Source organism: Dromiciops gliroides, chromosome 6 (genome assembly GCF_019393635.1).
Source record: "Dromiciops gliroides isolate mDroGli1 chromosome 6, mDroGli1.pri, whole genome shotgun sequence".
Taxonomy (NCBI): Eukaryota; Metazoa; Chordata; class Mammalia; order Microbiotheria; family Microbiotheriidae; genus Dromiciops; species Dromiciops gliroides.
Window position 1 is genome coordinate 36,276,432 of NC_057866.1, and position 19,371 is coordinate 36,295,802.

Here is a 19,371-nt window from a genome sequence, read left to right on the forward strand (position 1 = left end):
AATTCCAGCCATCCACACTGGAACCAAAAAAGTGAATTTTTTTTTTTGGTGGGGCAATGGGGGTTAAGTGACTTGCCCAGGGTCACACAGCTAGTAAGTGTCAAGTATCTGAGGCCGGATTTGAACTCAGGTCCTCCTGAATCCAGGGCTGGTGCTTTATCCACTGCGCCACCTAGGTGCCCCCCCAAAAGTGAATTTTTAAAAAACTGCCATACCCTAGATTAAAACACGCAGTTGGTCGGGAAGTTCATTGAATCAATCCATCAGCATGGTGCCATATATGGAAGGGGGGAGGAACAAACATTTTTAAAGTGCCTGTTATGTGCCAAGCTCTGTGCTGAAGTGCTTTACAAATATCTCATGTTATCCTCATAGCAATCCTTGGGGGGTAGATGCTATTATTATCATCTTCATTTTATAGTTGAAGAAACTGAGGCAGAGTTTAAATGACTTGCCCAGGAAGACATAGCTAGTAAGTGTCCAAAGCCAGAACTCAGGTCTTTTAGACTCTAGGCCCAGAGGGCACAGGATTGAGAAAAGGAGATGGAGTCAGACTGAAATAGAAAACCATGTTGTAGTGATCCTAAGCTGCCCCTTGTTAGACAAAAATCCATCTTTTTAAATGCCAATATTCTCCCAGTATTGCCATGTGGCCAAGAACCATGAAAATCAATTGATAAGCATTTATTAAGCACCTACTATGTGTCCAGTGGTAGGTGCTGGGGCTTCAAAGACAAAAATAAAATGAACCCTCCCCTCAGGTTGCTTACATTTTATGATATAACAGAATTCCAAAAGAATCAGTACTATAAGTGTGGAGTATATAGGTAGGCTATAGTTTATTACATTATAGCTTTAACTAGCTTGAAGTGAATGAGACATTTTCCCAGGCCACTACCCCACTTCCTACTGAGTCTCCATCACTCACCTTTGCCGAACTCTGGTGGTGTTACAATACTGACCCCAGATGCTTAAGCCAGGTATACTCAACTTGAGCTAGGTAGGTCACACCCCAAGGAAGCTAAGTGATACAGGGATAGAGCCCTGAGCCTGAAGTCTGGAAGACCTGAATTCAAATCTGAAATCAGGCACTTACCAGCTGTGTGACCCTGGGCAAATCACTGAACCTCTGTCTGCCTCATGTTCCTCAGCTACAAGCCCCTACCTCCCAAAATGCTTGTGATGATCAAATGAGAAAATATTTGTAAAGCATTTAGCATAGCTCCGGCCACATAGTAGGCACTTAATGCATTTTCCTTTTTCCTTTCCACTAAACCTCTCTCTGATCCAATTTATTTAACAGATGAGGAGATTGAAATTCAGAGAGACGTGCAATTTACCCATTGTCTCCACACAGCTAGTGAATATAAGAGGAGGGGTTTGAACCCCAGTCTTCATGTCTCCAGATCAAGTCTATCTGCTCTATGAGTCAATGATTCACTTGTCTGCATCTCAGCTTCCCCATCAAGGTCTGACATTCCTACTCTTCACGTCTCTTCTCCCTCCATTTAATCGATTAACTGAGAACCTTGTATTTCTCCTATGGGGAAGGGGAAGGGCAGAAGGAGGGAGAGCAGATAATGAGTACAGGGGGTGTCAGGAATCACAGCTACTCTTCTACCCCTTTCCAGCTCCTTTCTATGTGTTGTCTTTCCCACTAGATGTAAGCCTCTTGAAGGCAGGAACTGTCTTGCTTCCTTGTATTTATATCTCCGGTGCTTAGCACAGTTTCTGAAACAGTAAATGCTTAGCAGATATTCCATCCCTCCCTCCCTTCCCCCTCTCTCCTCTCTGTCACATCTATCTATCTATCTATCACATCTACCCATCTACACACCCATCCACATATCCATCCATCCATCCATGTCTATGTATTTATCTATCATCTATCTTTGATCTATCATTCAGCTATCTATTTATGTATCTATCATCAATCTATCAATCTTTGTATCACCTATCCGTATCCATCTGTCTATATATAATATGTAATGTGTATATATAATATATAATATCCATATCCATGTATCATCTGTCTGTAATATATCTATCATTTATCATCTATCTTTTATATACCCATCTATCATCTGTTCAGTCATCTATCTTTCCCACTTTTTCCTTGTTAAAAAAAAAAAGTTTTCCAAATACCAACTTTGGAAGAGTTGAACAAAAACTTTTTGAGAAAACAAAGTTGAATAATCAATAGGGAAAATGTTAAATCCTGCATTTATCTATTTAAAATACTGTACACTCCCAGAATGTGCTGGAGAGAACCCTGAAGACATAGTTTTTCCCTTCCCAGAGGACAACCTATTAAAGGTATTACACAAAAATGAGCAAATAAGATAAGGCAGAAACAGAGCTTGGAATCCAGGACTCACTCTTTCTTTCTTCCTTCATTTCCTTTCCTTCTTTTATTATTATTTTTATTTTAAATTTATGGAATACAGGCATTTTCATAACAGCATATTTTTTGTTCCTTTTAAATATATAATAAAGTTATCATGTAAATTTATTCTATGCCCCACTACCATTAAGCACGAATATGTATATACATGTAAAAGTCATTCTATACATACTTCTACTTATCAGTTCTTTCTCTGGATGTAGATAATGTCAGAACTGCTGTCCAATCACATCTCCTATTTATTCCACTACCTGGTTTTATGATCAGAGCAGCAGCCAACACAGGATTAATACTCAGTGTTAATTTCCAAGAGACGCTCTGTAGATATTTGAATTTAGCATATGGAAAGCGGAGGGCAAAAACTAGGCATAGATTCAACATTTTGCACCATATACCAAGATATGGTCAAAATGGGTACATGATTTAGACATAAAAGTGGTATCATAAGTAGGGTATCATGCAAAGATTTTCCTGACAAAGTTTTGGTTAAGGGAAGACTTTATGACCAAAGAAGAGATAGAAAGGATCATGGAAGGTAAAATTGATGATTTTTATTACATAAAATAAAAAAGGGTTTGCGCAAGTAAAACCAAATGCAGCCAAAATTAGAAGGAAAAAAGGAAACTGGTGGGGTCAGGGTTTATAGCAATTTCTCTGATAAAAGCCTCATTTCTCAAATATTTAGGGAACTGAGCCAAATTTATAAAAATACAAGCCATTCCCCAACTGATAACTGGTCAAAAGATATGAAGAGACAATTTTCAGAAAAACTCAAAGCTATCTATAGTTATTTTTTTTTTTTAGGCGGGTCAATGAGGGTTAAGCGACTTGCCCAGGGTCACACAGCTAGTAAGTGTCAAGTGTCTGAGGTCAGATTTGAACTGAGGTCCTCCTGAATCCAGTGCCCGTGCTTTATCCACTGTACTACCTAGCCACCCAAAGCTATCTATAGTTACATGGGAAAATGTTCTAAATCACTATTGATTAGAGAAATGCAAATCAAAACAATTCTGAGATACTATCTCATACCCATCAGATTGGTGGCACAGAATTGGAAACTGAGGGGATGTCCATCACTTGGAAAATGGCTAAACAAGCTGGTATATTTACATGATGGAATACTACTATGCTTTAAGAAATGATGAGCAGGATGGTTTCAGAAAAAAAAAATTGTGAAGACTTATATGAACTGATGCAAAGTGAAGTGAGCAGAACCAGGAGAAATTGTACACAGTAACAGCAACATTGTAACAATGATCAACCATAAAGACTTAACTGCCCTTATCAGTATGATGATCCATGACAATTCATGGTGAAAAAATGCTGTCTACCTTCAGAGAGATAACTGATGGATTCTGAGTGCAGATTGAAAATATTTTCTTTCACTTTTTTTTTCTTGCTTTTTTTTTTAAATGGCCACATGGCTAATATAGAAATATGTTTTGCAAGACTTCACATGTATAATGAGTATCCTATTACTTGCCTTCTCAATTGGAAAGGGAGGGGCTAGAGGGTGGGAGAGAATTTGAAACTGAAAAAAAAATTGTAATGAATGTTAAAAGAAAAAAAAAGGGCAGGGCAGTGGAGAGCACAACAATCAGTAGGAACACCAAACAAGCTCAGGATGAGTGGTTCAGAAGAAAACTATGGAAGGAAAAGAGAGACTGAGCAAAAAGAGGAAAAAACAAAACAAAAGAAAGTAGAAAGTGCATGCTTCAGTCTGTGTTCCATCAATATCAGTTCTTTCTCTGGAGGTGGTTGGTACGTTTCATCATTAGACCTTTGGGATTGTCTTGGATCATTGTACTGCTGAGAATAGCTGTCATTCACAGTTCCTCATCAAACAATATTGCTATCATTGTGCACAGCGTTCTCCTGGTTCTGCTCACTTCACTAGACATCAGTTCATACAAGTCTTTCCAGGCCTTTCTGAAGTCATCCTGCTTGTCATTTCTTACAGCACAATAGCATTCCATTACAATCATATACTACAACTTTCAACAAGTGTTTATTAAATGACTACTATGTGTCAAGCATTCCATGAGGTGTTGGTGATTTTTGTTGTTGTTCAGTCATTTCAATTGTGTTCAACTCTTCATGACTCCATCTGGGGTTTTCCTGGCAAAGATATGGAGTACTTTGTCATTGTCTTCTCCTGCTCATTTTACAGATGAGGAAACTGAGGCAAATAGGATTAAGTGACTTGGCCAGGGTCACACAGCTAGAAAGTATCTGAGGTCAGATTTGAAGTCAGGAAGATGAGTCTTCCTGATTCCAAGCCCAGTGCTCTATCCACTGAACCACCCAGCTGACCTGGTGTTGGTAATACCAAGATACAGAAGAAACAGTCTTTGCCTTCAAGAAGTTCATATTCTATAAGTGAGAAAACAAGTATACATAGAAATTTATACAAAATCAATCAATCAGCCAACAATTATTAATTCAGTGTAGGTAGCAGGCACTGTGCTAGGTGCATAAGCAGGGGTGTGCCAGAATAAGTTCTCTTTCTTTCTCTCTTTCTCTCTTTCTCTCTTTCTTCCTTTCTTTTTCTTCCTTCCTTCCTTTCTTTTTCTTCCTTCCTTCCTTCCTTCCTTCCTTCCTTCCTTCCTTCCTTCCTTCCTTCCTTCCTTCCTTCCTTCCTTCCTTCCTTCCTTCCTTCCTTCCTTTCTTTCTTTTTGTGGGGCAATGAGGGTTAAGTGACTTGCCCATGGTCACACAGCTAGTAAGTATCAAGTGTCTGAGATCGGATTTGAACTCAGGTCCTCCTGAATCCAGGGCCAGTGCTTTATCCACTGCGCCACCTAGATGTCCCCCCTAGAATAAGTTCTTACCTAGCTATGGTTAAATTTTCAGTATGAGCATTTATACTCTTGGAAATCTGCAAACGCTACAATTCAAACCTTGATTTATTGTTCTATTCATTTTCTACACTTAAGAAAGTGATGAAGAAAATGTTAATGATGGAATACTACTGTGCTATAAGAGATTATGAGCGGGTTGATTTTAGAAAAACATGGAAAGACTTACATGGCATAATAAAGGGTGAAGTGAGCAGAACTAAGAGAATGTTATATATAAGAACAGCAGTGTTGTTGAAGAACAACTGTGAAGACTAAATATTTTGAGTATTATAAACACTCCAATCAATTACAAAGGGCCTATGAAGGAAGATGCTATCTGCTTCCAGAGAAAGAACTGATAAATAGAAGTAGGTATAGGATGGTTTTACATATATAGCTATATCGCTCTCTCTCTCTCTCTCTCTCCATCCATCCATCCATCCATTCATCATTCATCTAGCTATATCTGTGTCAAATATTGGCCTTCTCTAGTGCAGAATGGGGAGGGGAGGAGAAAAAAATTAAAATAAAAAGTGCACAGCAAGAAAGGTCAGAAGGAAGCACAGAAAATCAGGGTCACTTTCAAAATGATGTATAGTATTTGTTTTTCCAAAAACAAATTGTATGAAATGGAGATTCATAGTTTTATATTGAATTCTCTTTTCATGTTGTTCTATGTACATGGGAATTATTATTATTAATAATATTAGTATTAGTATTTTTGCAGGGCAATGAGGGTTAAGTGACTTGTCCAGGGTCACATAGCCAATGTGTCAAATGTCTGAGGTTGGATTTGAACTCAGGTCCTTCTGAATCCAGGGCTAGGGCTTTATCCACTGTACCACCTAGCTTCCCCCTACATGAAAATTATTTTTCTCATTGTGTATTTAAGTTCAAAATAGATAAAATGTAAAAAAGAAAAGAAAATATAACAAATACATATTAAACTTTTTTATTTTTATTTATTTATTTTTTTTGCAGGGCAATGAGGGTTAAGTGACTTGCCCAAGGTCACACAGCTAGCTAAGTGTCAAGTGTCTGAGGCCAAATATGAATTCAGGTCCTGCTGAATCCAGGGCCAGTGCTTTATTCACTTCCCCACCTAGCTGCCCCGCATATTAAACTTAAAAGTGTTTCTGGGTACAATTTTTTCTAGAGATGGGATGTTAAATATTCACCAGCACACCCCTGAGTACAAGCATGAAGAATGAAACAATCTCTGATTGCACTGAGCTTACACCCTAATGGGGAAAATGAGTACAAATAAAAATATAGACTGCATAAATAGAAAGTGAGAAAGGACAAAAACACGGGGATAGTCTCAGAAGTCTGAGTGGAGATTTGAAAGAATCCAGGGGTCCTAAAAGGTGGAAATAAGAAAAGAGTTCATTGCCTATGCAATGATGTGTGCAGAGGCAAGAGATGAAATAATGTTCTGTGTAAGGAGAGCCTGACAGCCAGTTTGGTCAGACTGAAATCATGAGAAGACAAGAGTCGGATAATAAGGATGGAAACTCAGACCAGATAATTGACAAGTGCAAGTTTCAGGCTATGCAAAGCACCTATTTGCATATATAAATTAGCCATTCAAGCCATTCAAAATATATGCACCTGTACATCGTGGGAGTGTCAAAAAATAAAAAAACCCTTAGAACGTATTTGCTTATAACTAGCGATGAGGGTTGAGGTCAGAACCAATTTGGGAGGGGGAGGGGAATTCCAGGATCTGAGTTCCACCTCTTCCCTGCCCTTCCCCCACCTTAGAAGAGCTAAGGGGTTGAGGTTTAGACAATTTTTTACTTTTACTTTGGCTTCTTGGAAGCCAGGGCACAGGAGGTCAACAGACCCAGAGTGTGACCCAGTTAATCTGACAGTGATCTGGGAAAGTTTTGCTTCAGTGCTGATAGGTTACTGTAAGATAAATGACTAATTGCACGGAGATTCTGGGAACCTCAAATATTGTGTGGGCAGGTGTACAGTAAAACTAATCGAATTCACTTTGCTGGGCACGCTCTACCAAATTCCTGCTCAGGACCACATGTAGGAGCAAGTCTGTGTAGGAGGGTGATCCTCTGAATGCTAAGGAATCACTAGAGTTTGCCACATCGAAGAGCTATGTCCAACTGGGGAGTGGGGAGCTAGGAGGGGGAGAGAAGGGAGAGGAGACACGTTCTAAGACAAATGAAACAAAAGACAAGATTGGGGCGGGATCTTTGGGTCATAGATTCAGAGGGATCTGAGAGGTCACCTAGTTCAACCCTCTCGTTTTACACATGAGGAAACTCAGACCCAGAGGTAAATGTAAATGACTCTTCCCTTACATCATACAGGTAGAGAGAGAGAGAGCTGGAATTCAAATACAAGTACTTCCACTTTAAATCCGACCCTCTTTCCTTGACAGTGGAAAAGATGGAACATGCTTGCCTTGTGACCAAACAAGTGGTCCCCCCTTGACAATGATACCTGCCAACTTGGAATTTATTCCCAACATTCAAAAACTATGGTACCAACTTGGGGATGCTTTTTTTTTTTTTTTTTTTGGTGAGGCAATTGGGGTTAAGTGACTTGCCCAGGATCACACAGCTAGTAAATGTCAAGTGTCTGAGACTGGATTTGAACCCAGGTCCTCCTGATTCCAGGGCTAGTGCTCTATCTACTGCACCACCTAGCTGCCCTTTGGGGATGCTTTTTTTTTTTTTTTAGTGAGGCAATTGGGGTTAAGTGACTTGCCCAGGGTCACACAGCTAGTAAGTGTTAAGTGTCTGAGGCTGGATTTGAACTCAGGTACTCCTGACTCCAGGGCCGGTGCTCTATCCACTGTGCCATCTAGCTGCCCCAGGGATGCTTCTGAGGAAGAAAATCAAGTTTATTAAGATTTTTGTTTGGTTTGTAAATCTGCTCTGTAATCAGCCCAGCGATCAATATTACCTAAATTTTCTAGAGCATGGGTCTTGAACCTCTTTGTCATGGACTCTTCTGGCTGTCTGATGAAGCCTACAGACCTCTTTTCCAGAATCACATTTTTAAGTGCACAAAATAAAATATATAGGGCTGCAAAGGAAACCAATTATATTGAAATAGAAGTCTAGATAGATTTTCCCCATCCAATTTCATAGACCCTCCCCTGAAATGATAGAACACTTGGGGGCCCATGTACCCTAGAATAAGAACCTCTGATTTAGAAGGCAGATGATTGTTTTTCTTCCTCATTACCCCAGAGTTTGGCACAGTGCCTGATACTTTTTTTTTCAATTTTAGAAGAGTTTTTTTAATTGTACTTCACTGACTTAAACTCTTTTTTTTTTTTGGTAATAACAATAAACACAGTAGGATCATGTATTCCCCATACCTTTCAATCAATTATGAGGCTGCAAAGATGTGGTCTGTTGGAGAGCATTGTCTCCAAGAGCCCCTATATTCTCTTCTTCTATTTTCATCAAGGACACTCTAGGTATGTACATAAGGTAAACTCAAAAGTTTTGGGTGATGATGCTCTAACACATTATCAATGAGGAATTCTGCAGGAGAAGTAGCATGAAGACCGGTTATCAGAGAGGTGGGGGCCAATCACAAAGGGAAAGTGAAGGGTAACCAAAGTCCGGAGGTCTAGAGGAAGGCCCCCAGCACTATCACTGGGTTCCTTGAGGGAGATTTATGGGAGTATATGAAAGAGAATTAGGTTAGGTTGCAATCTTTTCTTTTTCTTTTTTCTTTTTTTTGGTGAGGCAATTGGGGTTAAGTGACTTGCCCAGGGTCACACAGCTAGTAAGTGTTATGTGTCTGAGGCCAGATTTGAACTCAGGTCCTCCTGACTCCAGGGCTGGTGCTCTATCCACTGTGCCACCTAGCTGCCCCTAGGTTGCAATCTTAAACAATGAAGGGAACACTCGCACTGATGAGATAAAAGTCTTTTAAGTATTGAAATGTTGGAGAAATACTATTCATGGTTTCTTCCAATCCTTTCATATACATCTTTGAAATATATTGAAAGTCAGTCCTTCAATGTTTTGAAAAAATATATTAAATCCAGCTCAGATTTCTTTTGGGTATAATTTGTCTGGTCCAGCTACTTTTTTTAAATTAAATTTTATTTTTTCCAATTAACAAAAATCGATTCTCTCCCTCCCACCTCCCTTCTCCCACTGAAAACAAAAAACAAAGCAAAACCCTTGTAACAAATATGCATCATCAAGCAAAACAAATTCCTGCCTTGGTCATGTCCAAAAATTATATGTCTCATTCCTCACCCTGAGTCAATTACTTTTCAGTCAAGAGACGGATAGCATGTTTTGTAATGGATTCTCTGGAATCATGGCTCTTATCATGATGATCAGAGTTCTTAAGTCCTTCAGTTGTTTGCCTTTACAATATTGTTCCTGTATCAATTGTTCTACTGGTTCTGCTCATTTCACTCTACATCAGTTCATACAAGTCTTTCCAGGTTGCTCTGAAAAGATCAACTTCACAATTTCTTTGTTTAAAAATAGAAAAACATTTAATAGTCGTATTTAAAATTCAACATCAACTTTCATTTCAACTTAAATATTACCAAATTATGTTGAGTTTTACGATCACAAATTTTGAAGTTACACTACAACATCCTTCCTACATAGATACCTTTAGAGACTTTGCAAGCAAAGATCTGACATAAACACATTCAGTTCATTAGCACCAGGAACTTGGGATGTTTCACTAGGTCAGCCCATTAACAAATGGTTTTAGTTCCTCATTAAATACTGCTTTTAATGAAAACTTCAAAGCACCAAGTGGATGACATCTGATTAATAAGGATGTATTCATGGAAAAACTACCAGCAATCACCCTGAAGCACAAAGAAAGAAATCCAAACACTGCCCTACAAAGCATGCTTAAGGGGTTAATGACATCCCTGGTCTTGATTATCACTGCAGCCCAAGCTGCTGTCCTTAGATTGGCTCCCTTTTCTACTGCATTCCCCATTACCAGCTTCCTCCTTTGTTCCAGGTGAGGTCATATCCACTGGGCATGGTTTCCCTTTTACCAGGCCCACACTTCCAGCAGCCGAATTTAGATCGGAGGAATCCATTTCTTTCTGTTTGTTATGACGCTCTAAAAAAGACTCCCAGCCTTTCAGTCTTTCTTGCCTTTCTCTTGCTGTCTCCTCCACCTGAAAACCTGTTTAATTGACAACTGCCAAACCACCTCCCATTGAGGGCTTGTATACATAGGTCAGCTTCTTCTGGTTCCTTATAGGACACAGAGGCCACCCCATATGGGTGTCGGTCAAAGAGAAGGACCTTCTTCACTCGCGCAAACTTTTCACACTCTGTTCGGAGGTCTTCCAGGATCTCATTTAGTACCAATGGATCAGCCTCCAAATCCTTCAGGTGGAACATATTCTTTTTTTTTTTTTTGCAGGGCAATGGGGGTTAAGTGACTTGCCCAGGGTCACACAGCTAGTAAGTGTCAAGTGTCTGAGGTCAGATTTGAACTCAGGTCCTCCTGAATCCAGGGCCAGTGCTTTATCCACTGCGCCACCTAGCTGCCCTGGGTGGAACATATTCTTGATGATAACCACCCACTCATGCCACTTTCTATTACTATTATTATTGGCTTTCTTCTCAAGCCGCCAATCTAGCTGTTTATGTTGCTGAGACATCTTTTTTCTGCAGTCTTTGCACTTCTTCTTTTTGTTGGTATCATATTCTCCCTTTAGCTCAAACTTTGCCATTTTCACATGCAACTTGTAGCTTCTGATTTCGTCATCATCCAGAAGTCTTGATACTAAATCCACAGATTTCCTCTTCAAATAACAGCAAAGTCCATCTCCTTTAAGATTTCCTTGTTTAGGTCAGCTAGGTGGTGCAGTGGATAAAGCACTGGCCCTAGATTCAGGAAGACCTCAGTTCAAATCAGGCCTCAGACACTTGACACTTACTAGCTGTGTGACCCTGGGCAACTCACTTAACCCTCAGTGCCCCGCAATAAAATAAAAATAAAATGAGTTATTTAAGATTTCCTTGTTTATCCTTATAAAGCTTGATTTTATAGTCTTCTGTCTGTGGGTCTCATGGACAGGAGTTGTACACATTCATCCTTGGTAATGTCTGGAGGTAAGCCAGTCACATACATATGTGTGTTTTTGTCTTCCTCGACATGAAACCATCTCGGTTCAGGCTTTCTTTTTTCACTTTCCGTTTCTTTTCAGCGTTTTGATCTGTAGGTTTTTGGGAAGCTTTGACATCCACAACTGCCTGTTTCTCTTTTTGCCCACTGGAAGAAGAGGAGCTATCCACAAGGAACCCATAATTAGCCTGATAATTGGCAAGGAAATCTCCCGTAATCTCGGGGAACCAAGCCTTCTTGTCCTGGTCCCACTTGTAGGCAGTGCCATCTGCAGGGTCCATGAAAGTGTGAGGGTCATTGCCCTCGGGGCCTCCAGAGAACCACTGGCCACAGGCTTGGCCTCCTCTTGGAGCTGTTGGAGCCTCAGCTGTTCATTGAACTCCTCATTGACCTCCCACTTGTAGCTGCTCATATCTCCGCTCTGGGCAGGCACCTTTGGCTCCAGGACTCCGGGGGACCCCCAGACCTGGGGAGGCAGCAGCAGAAGAAGGAGGGCTTGGGAACCCATTCAGGAAGGGAGGGCTGCCTGGCACTTTAAAACAAAAAATTCAAACCTATGATTTCATCCATGTAGGAAATTCCCAGAGAGGAAATTTCCTGTACTAATTCAACTGGGCAACTGTTCTATAATTCATCATCTGAAGAGAACTGCCTTGGGCATTTAAAGATGAAATGACTGTCATGGCTCACACAGGGGCAGCTAGGTGCATAATGCACAGAGCTCTGGGCCTGGAGTTAGGAAGAACTTCCTGAGTTCAAATCTGGCCTCAGACACTTGCCAGTTGCATGACCCTGGGTGAGTCACTTCACCTTGTTTGCCTCAGTTTCCCCACCTGTAAAATGAGTTGGAGATGGAAATGGCAAATCACTCCAGTATCTCTGCCAAATGGGGTCATGAAGAGTCAGACAGGGGGGACTGAAAAATGCCCCAACAACAACAAGGATCACACAGGTTGGACTTGAATTGAGACCAGCCTTCAATCAACCCCTCACTCCTATTACCTACCCAGTCCCCCTATACTCCACAACTCTTGTAGCACAGAATAGGTATTTAATAAGCACTTGCTGGATTCCACATGTTAACGTCATAATTAGTTGAATTGGATTAAGTTAAATTCAATTGCTCTCTCAAGAGGAAAGGTGACATCTGAGAGAAATGTGCCATATAAGCCTGATAGGGCTGGCAGCGGAGGAAACAATCAATCCACCCAAGCATGAGGCAGAGAAGGGCTAGGATATGTGCAGGCATTGTCCTCGGCCTTCACTGCATGCTACCAATGACCCCTTTGTTCTGGCCTCGATGACACATAATAGATAGATAGGTTTGGGCATATGTTGAGACATAGCTTGGTATTGTAGATAGAGCCCTGGCGAGGGACTCAGAGAGAGAACCCAGCTTCATGTGCCCCCTCTGCCAGTGACCTTGGGTCACCTGTATGATCTTAGGCAGCCCTCCTGACCCCTCTGGGACCTAGTCTCCTCAGCTGTAAAATGACTGAGCTCCCTCCCAGCTCTGTATCTATGATCTTCCCTCCCTCCTTAAGGTGTAAAAGGGGAGCCTGAAGTCAGGAAAACTCATCTTCCTGGGTTCAAATCTGACCTTGGACACTTAATGGATGTGTTACCCTGGCCAAGGCACTTCACCCTGCTTGCCTCAGTTTCCTCATCTGTAAAATGAGCCAGAGAGGGAAATGGCAATTCACTCCAGTATCTCTGCCAAGAAAACCCAAATGGGGTCTTCAAGTTGACAGACTTAATGGCTCAACTATTAAAAAAAAAGTTGTTAAAGGACCATCCTCAAAGGGAGAGAGGATGTTGTTCTTTTACTTCCTCAATAAGGTGTGAACTTTTAAAAAGATGTGGACTTCCTTTGTCCAGAACTTCTTTCCTTTAATGTTACTTAATGTTAACTGTTTGATCCAAACCAGTTAATAGCATGGGCTACATTCTTGGATGCATCCTTAGACCTGGTCTTAAAAGGGGAGGAGAGACATCAGGAAGAAATACAGAGAAAGACCAGAAGTGGAAAGTCAGACCAGGGAACCATGAAGCCTAGGGAAATGTAGCAAGATGGGGAAGGAGGCAAATAAACAGAGTTTCATCTTCATGAGGTACAGTCCAAAAAACCCTGGACACCTTGCTTTCATTGACTGCCATACCTTTTACTGTGTGCTAGGGATTGTGGGCTAAGTGCAAGGAATGCAAGAACAAACAGGAAAAAAGAAGTCCTGCCCTCAAGGAGTTTACATTCTAATGAGGTAGATAACACATAAAAGGAACTGGGGGGGAGGGTAGGTAGGTGGCAGCTACATGGCACAGTGGATAAAGCACTGACCCTGGATTCAGGAGGACCTGAGTTCAAATTTGACCTCAGACACTTGACACTTAACTAGTTGTGTGACCCTGGGCAAGTTACTTAACCCTCATTGCCCCACAAAAAACAAAACAAAACAAAAAGGAACTGAGGGAGGGAAAGTTTTTAGAAGGTACCCTATGGGTTAGGGTTAGAGGATTAGAAGTGGAGCCAGGCTGAAATGAAGAAGACATGGTTAGCCTGAGCAATTTCCTTAAAATGGGCTGCTAGGCATACTCACCAATCAGAGGAAAGGGCTCCAGTGAGCTTCTAGGGTAAGAAGCTTAGTGACCAGGTGGAAGACAGTTAAAAGACTCTTGAGAGGAGTTGAGAGAGCGATGAAGACCTTGGAAGAATGTCCCGGACTGGATCCTTGTCTCTGTGCTTAATCTCTTGTTAAAGGTCAACGCCAAAGATGTAACAGGGGTGTGTGAACCAGGTTCAATCAATCAGGCTATTAATTAACCTAGAATTAAAGGGCAAGCTCTACCCGAAAAAAGGAGAGCTGCAACCCTTATCAATCTCAAGAATACCTTGTTAAGAGGCACCAATGCCCAAATCAAGCCTTGCCTAAACAGGTAAGCATCCATTACTCCTATGGGGAGACATCAGCTTTTGGGGAGAGGGGTGGAAGATGGGGACCCAGTACAGGACTTGGGATCAGTCAATCGATCAGTATTTATTAAAGTACCTACTATGTGTTAGGAACCTTGCTGGACTCTGGAAATAGAGGTACAAACAATAGAGGAGTTACTACAAATAGAAACAGTATACACTTATCAACTAGTTTGTATTGACTTATCTACTTGCATATTTATTGTTTTCTCTCCTCTTTTCCCCCCCTCCTCTCCCTCTTTCTTTCTCTCTCTCTTCCATCTCTCCCCCCTCTTTCTTCTCTCTCTTTCCTTCTCTCTTCATCCTCTTCCCTTTATCCCCTCTTTCCTTCTCTCTTCTTCCTTTTTCCTTTTACTCTCCCCTCTGTCTCTGTCTCTCTGTCTCTCTCTGTCTCTCTCTGTCTCTGTCTCTCTCTGTCTCTCTCTCTCTCACACACACACACACACACACACACACACACACACACACACACACACACACACAAGCCTAGGATGTAACCTCTGTCAAGGGAAAGAACTACTTCCTATTTGTCTTTATATCACACAGTCTGGAACTCAGTAGGTGCTAAATAAATGCTTACTAAATTAAATTGTTGAATCGAAGTGATTACTAAATGCCAGGCACTAGGGTAGGTGCTGGGAATATAAAAACAAAATGGAGGAGCTTACATTCTGGGGGATGGGGAATATATATACAGATAAAAACAAGGCAAAAGAAAGACAGAAAGAGAACTGCCAACTGGGGGCATCCTGGGAGACTCCCTAGAAGAGGTGGTGCTTGAGTGGAGCCTTGAGATAAAACAAAGATTCTAAAAGGAAAGGGTAAGGAGGGATCAAATTCTAGGAATGGAGGGTGACTTCTCCAAATATCCAGCAGTGCTGGGATTGGGGAACACGGCAGCATATTGGGAGCCCAATTCCCCCACAAACTCCCCAGGAAAGTTCTAACTTGCACCCGAAGGAATATAAAGAAAACCAAAAGAATCAGTTATGAACTCTTCTGTCCAGGGTACAACTGCACAAACAGACTTCTGGAATCCTGCATAGGCCAGAGTAGATGAGAGGGCATGGAGCCTCCTCCCCATCCAATCTTAGGAGTAACAGGCCAGACCAGCATCCAGGTACCCTGGGTCTGAACCATAGCAGGAGGCAAGGCCATAGCCTAGTCTTAGCCACTGTAACTAGAGCCAAGGAAGACCTGCCCATACCACCCAAGGCACTCAATCACAAGGCCCCAATACAGAAACTGAGGCTGAAAATATAAGTTAAATGGGGGTAAAGTGTGGGTCAGGGAGAGATGCCAAATATAATGAAGAAATACATTGGGCTAGGAGAAAGAAGACCAAAGGTAAAACCCAAAGAAAAGAACTCTACAAAAATATCCAGAGAAAAGAAAGTCTTGGCCACAAAAACTACAATAATATCTGGGAAATGAGATACAATCTGAAATATAATGCAAATATAATGAACATATGAAATAAATATATGAATAAATACACAAATAAATAAACACATGAAATATAATACAAGCTGAAATGAAGGAACAATGGCAAGGAAACTGAATACCTTAGAATAGACATTGGTGAATCCTAGACAAGAATTGAATTCCCTGAAAATATTTTTTAAATAGTTTAATCAAAAAGGAGAAAATGTGAGGTATATAATATAAAAAGCAACTCACTTGAAAACAGGTCCATGAGTGATCAGCTGAGCATCATGGGACTACCCAAATATCATTACCCAGCAAAAAAACTTTGATAGCATGTTTCAAGAAATAACATGAAAACTGTTCAGATCTTTTAGAACTAGAGGGTCAGGTAGCAATAGAAAGAATTCACCAGCCAGAAACCCTAAAATGAACGAAAAATACTCAGGGGCAGCAGATAAAGTTTGGAAAGTTGTTCCTCTTCAAAAAAGGATGAACAACATATTGGCTGGTTGAGTGGAATCAAGGGAGGAGAAAATCAACAGACCATGACAACATTGGATGTTGGGGAGGGGGAGACTAAAGAAGAGGGAAAAGAGTCCAAAGTTACAAACTTGGAGTGATTAGGAAGATGATGGTGTCCTCGACAGAAATTATTATTTGGGGGGGTGGCAGGGCAATGGGGGTTAAGTGACTTGCCCAGGGTCACACAGCTAGTAAGTGTCAAGTGTCTGAGGTCAGATTTGAACTCAGGTCCTCCTGAATCCAGGGCTGGTGCTTTATCCACTGCACAACCCAGCTGCCCCATCAACAGAAATTTGAAGGAGGAAAGTCTGGGGAAAGATGAGTTGCTTTTGGGACATGTTAGGTTTGCGATGCCAAACTAGACATTCAAGTTCAAGTGATGGTAAAACCAAATTAGAAGTCTGGGAAGAAAGTAGGCCTAGATATGTAATTTGGCATTCACTGGCACAGAATTAATGCTCGAACCCATGTGAATTTATGAGATTACCAATGGGGAAAATTGTAGAGAGAGAAGAAAGCCCAGTACAGAGCCTTGAAGGACACCCACACCTAGTGGGGCAGGTAATGAATAATGATCCAGAAGTGAGAAGAAAGTTAGGAGAACCAAGAGAGAAGAGGGTCACAGGATCACAGAGGTCAAGGGAGGACAATGGTCAGGACGAGGAGTGGATAACTATGTCAATATCCACAGAGGGACCAAGGAGAATGAAAACTGATAAAAAGCCTTAAAATCTGACATCACATCGTCAGTTAAGTAGTGATGTCACGAGACGGATCGCAGCAAGTTGAGAGCTTATTGGGAGGCAAATTGTGTAGGTAATAAACATAAATTGGTTTTGGGTTTGGTTGTTGTTGTTTTTTTCTGGCAGTTTGGCTATGAAAAGGGGGGAGAGATTAAGAATTATAACTTGAGTGAATGTAGGGATGAGTGAAGACTTTTTTTTAAGGATCTTAGGGAGAAACAGGTATGTTTGTAGGAAGCAGGGAAAGAGCCAGTAGATAAAGAGAGAACAAGGTTGAGTTTAGGATGATTCAAAGGATGAACTACCAGAGGAGATGGGAGGGGAGGGGAAAAAGAACACAAGTAGAGAGATTGGCAATGGCAGAAAGGAGGGGGGGCATATCACCATCAGAGACAATCAACCAAACTTGATCGGCAAGCAAAGGAGGAGAAAATGTGGAGCTCAACAGTTCAGTTCAGTTCAGCCAATATTAATTTAGTGATTGCTGTGTGTCAGACCTTGTGCTAGGAACTGGGGATAAAAAAACAAACCCAAAAAACCCCCCAAAAGTGTCTGTCCTCAGAGAGCTTATACTCCACTGGTAAAATAAAGAAGCTAGCACCAAAGAAGGTATCATGGGATACAGTATCTTCTGGAGAAAGTCAGGTTTCCATGAGATCAAAAAGATGTAAAAGATGTGTAAAGAGATATGATGAAGGTAAGCTTATAATCTTTATTGCAGACATCACCTACATTTCTCTATGTATCTTTCCTCTCTCTCCTTCCCAGGACTCATTTCTTAAAATAGAGAGAGACAGAGAGAAAAACAAAATGGGAGAAAGTCCTGCAAAACTAACCACTATATTGAAAAAGCCTGATGTTGTAGACAGTATTCTACATCCATGGTCCCCCCCCCACTTCTACAAAGAAAGTGGGGGAGATGTGTTTTCTCAGATGTCTTCTTTGGGGCCATGTTTTTCATAATTTCACAGCATTTCATTTCAATTATTTTCTTGGTTATTTTTCTTTCCCTTTACATTGTTATAGTCATTGTCAATGTCATTTTCTAGGTTCTGCTCTCTTCACTTTGCATCAGCTCATATAATTTTTCCACACTTCTCTAGATTCACTGTGGTCATTACTTCTTGCAACACAACAATATTCCATTGCATTCAGTCATGACAATCAGTCTGGCCATCAATGAGTACCTGCTTTCTTCCAGTTCTTTGCTACCACAAAAAGTTCTGCTAAAAATATTTTGGTGTATATGGGAGAAGATAAACTTGTTAACAGCAGATAGGGGTACTAGAGGGCACAATGGATAGGGAGGCTAGAGAAAGGAAAAAGACTGGAGAAACAAACAGGGTTGAGCTGGTTGGTATGAGGGTATAGGGAGAGTGAGCAGGAGAAGGGGAGTTTTGCCTCAGGAGAAGACAACTCTGAATCACAGGGATAAGGAGACATAGATGGTAAGGGTTTGTTAAGACACAAGATTGAGGAAATACCAATTGATTGGAGCCTCCACTGTCTTTGGTCCTGGAATGATGGAAGGCAGAAATGACCTGAATGTGGAGAGAATGGGTAATTCAGGTCAGAAGGTGGGGTCCCTACCCCACCCTATTCTGTATTCACCCATGATGCCAACACTGTAGCTCCAATTGTAGATCAGAAGTTTGATATTTGATGATAAATGTTACCACGGTAAGCAAGTAGAAAGGGAGAGGGCATAAATTATGAGCATTGAATGAATGGTTCCTAAGGATGGGCACACCCAGAAGATACCCTATGTGGACCCTGCATCTATTTATGTGAAGGTCTGGTGTCAGATGCCCTGGCCTTCCTGGCATTTAGCCTGGTGAGAGAGATACTAAGGTCATGCCCAGAGGCATAACCCCCAGGGCGTTCATCTCTGAGATTTGACATTGAAACCCTGATATTTCTAAATATGGAGTACTTGATCATCAAATAACAAAGGGTGTGTGTATGCGTGGGACAGAGAGAGGTTGGCTTTTTGCAAATATTTGGCTTCTGTAAACCCATTTTCCCTCCAAGTTGGCAGGTCACTCTAACTTGGAGACTGAATGCCCTGATGAAAATAGAGCAGCAGGTCCTTGGAACAGGCTTTGCCAGGGACTGTGCTCAGCACACCTGAAGCATGGGCTCAGGGCACAGCCGGGGGCGGGGGGGGGGGGGGGTGTCGGCTGCCTTTTAGCAACCCAACGATGGAATCCTGGGACAGCATCAGACATCCAGCCAGGCAGAAGCAGCAGCTGGCCCTCAGACATACTTGGTTTAACAATCCCCAATACATCACCCAGTCCCATTGTCCAGTTCCTGGACCTATTCCCCCAAGGGTCTTGAGCAGCTGACTTAAGGTAAGGT

The 19,371-nt window shown here is 41.4% G+C and overlaps 1 protein-coding gene across 1 annotated transcript in view; it reads right to left on the minus strand.

Moving 5' to 3' along the window:
* Positions 1-7,334: 7,334 nt before the first annotated feature.
* Positions 7,335-19,371, minus strand: part of LOC122731965 (HIV Tat-specific factor 1-like) — a 32,148-nt gene continuing 20,111 nt past the window's right edge. The window contains 8 exon segments of the mRNA XM_043972201.1: positions 7,335-7,382; positions 10,265-10,403; positions 10,405-10,604; positions 10,754-11,073; positions 11,252-11,292; positions 11,294-11,415; positions 11,418-11,617; positions 11,741-11,815. Of these exon segments, the coding sequence (XP_043828136.1) occupies positions 7,335-7,382; positions 10,265-10,403; positions 10,405-10,604; positions 10,754-11,073; positions 11,252-11,292; positions 11,294-11,415; positions 11,418-11,617; positions 11,741-11,815 (1,145 nt within the window).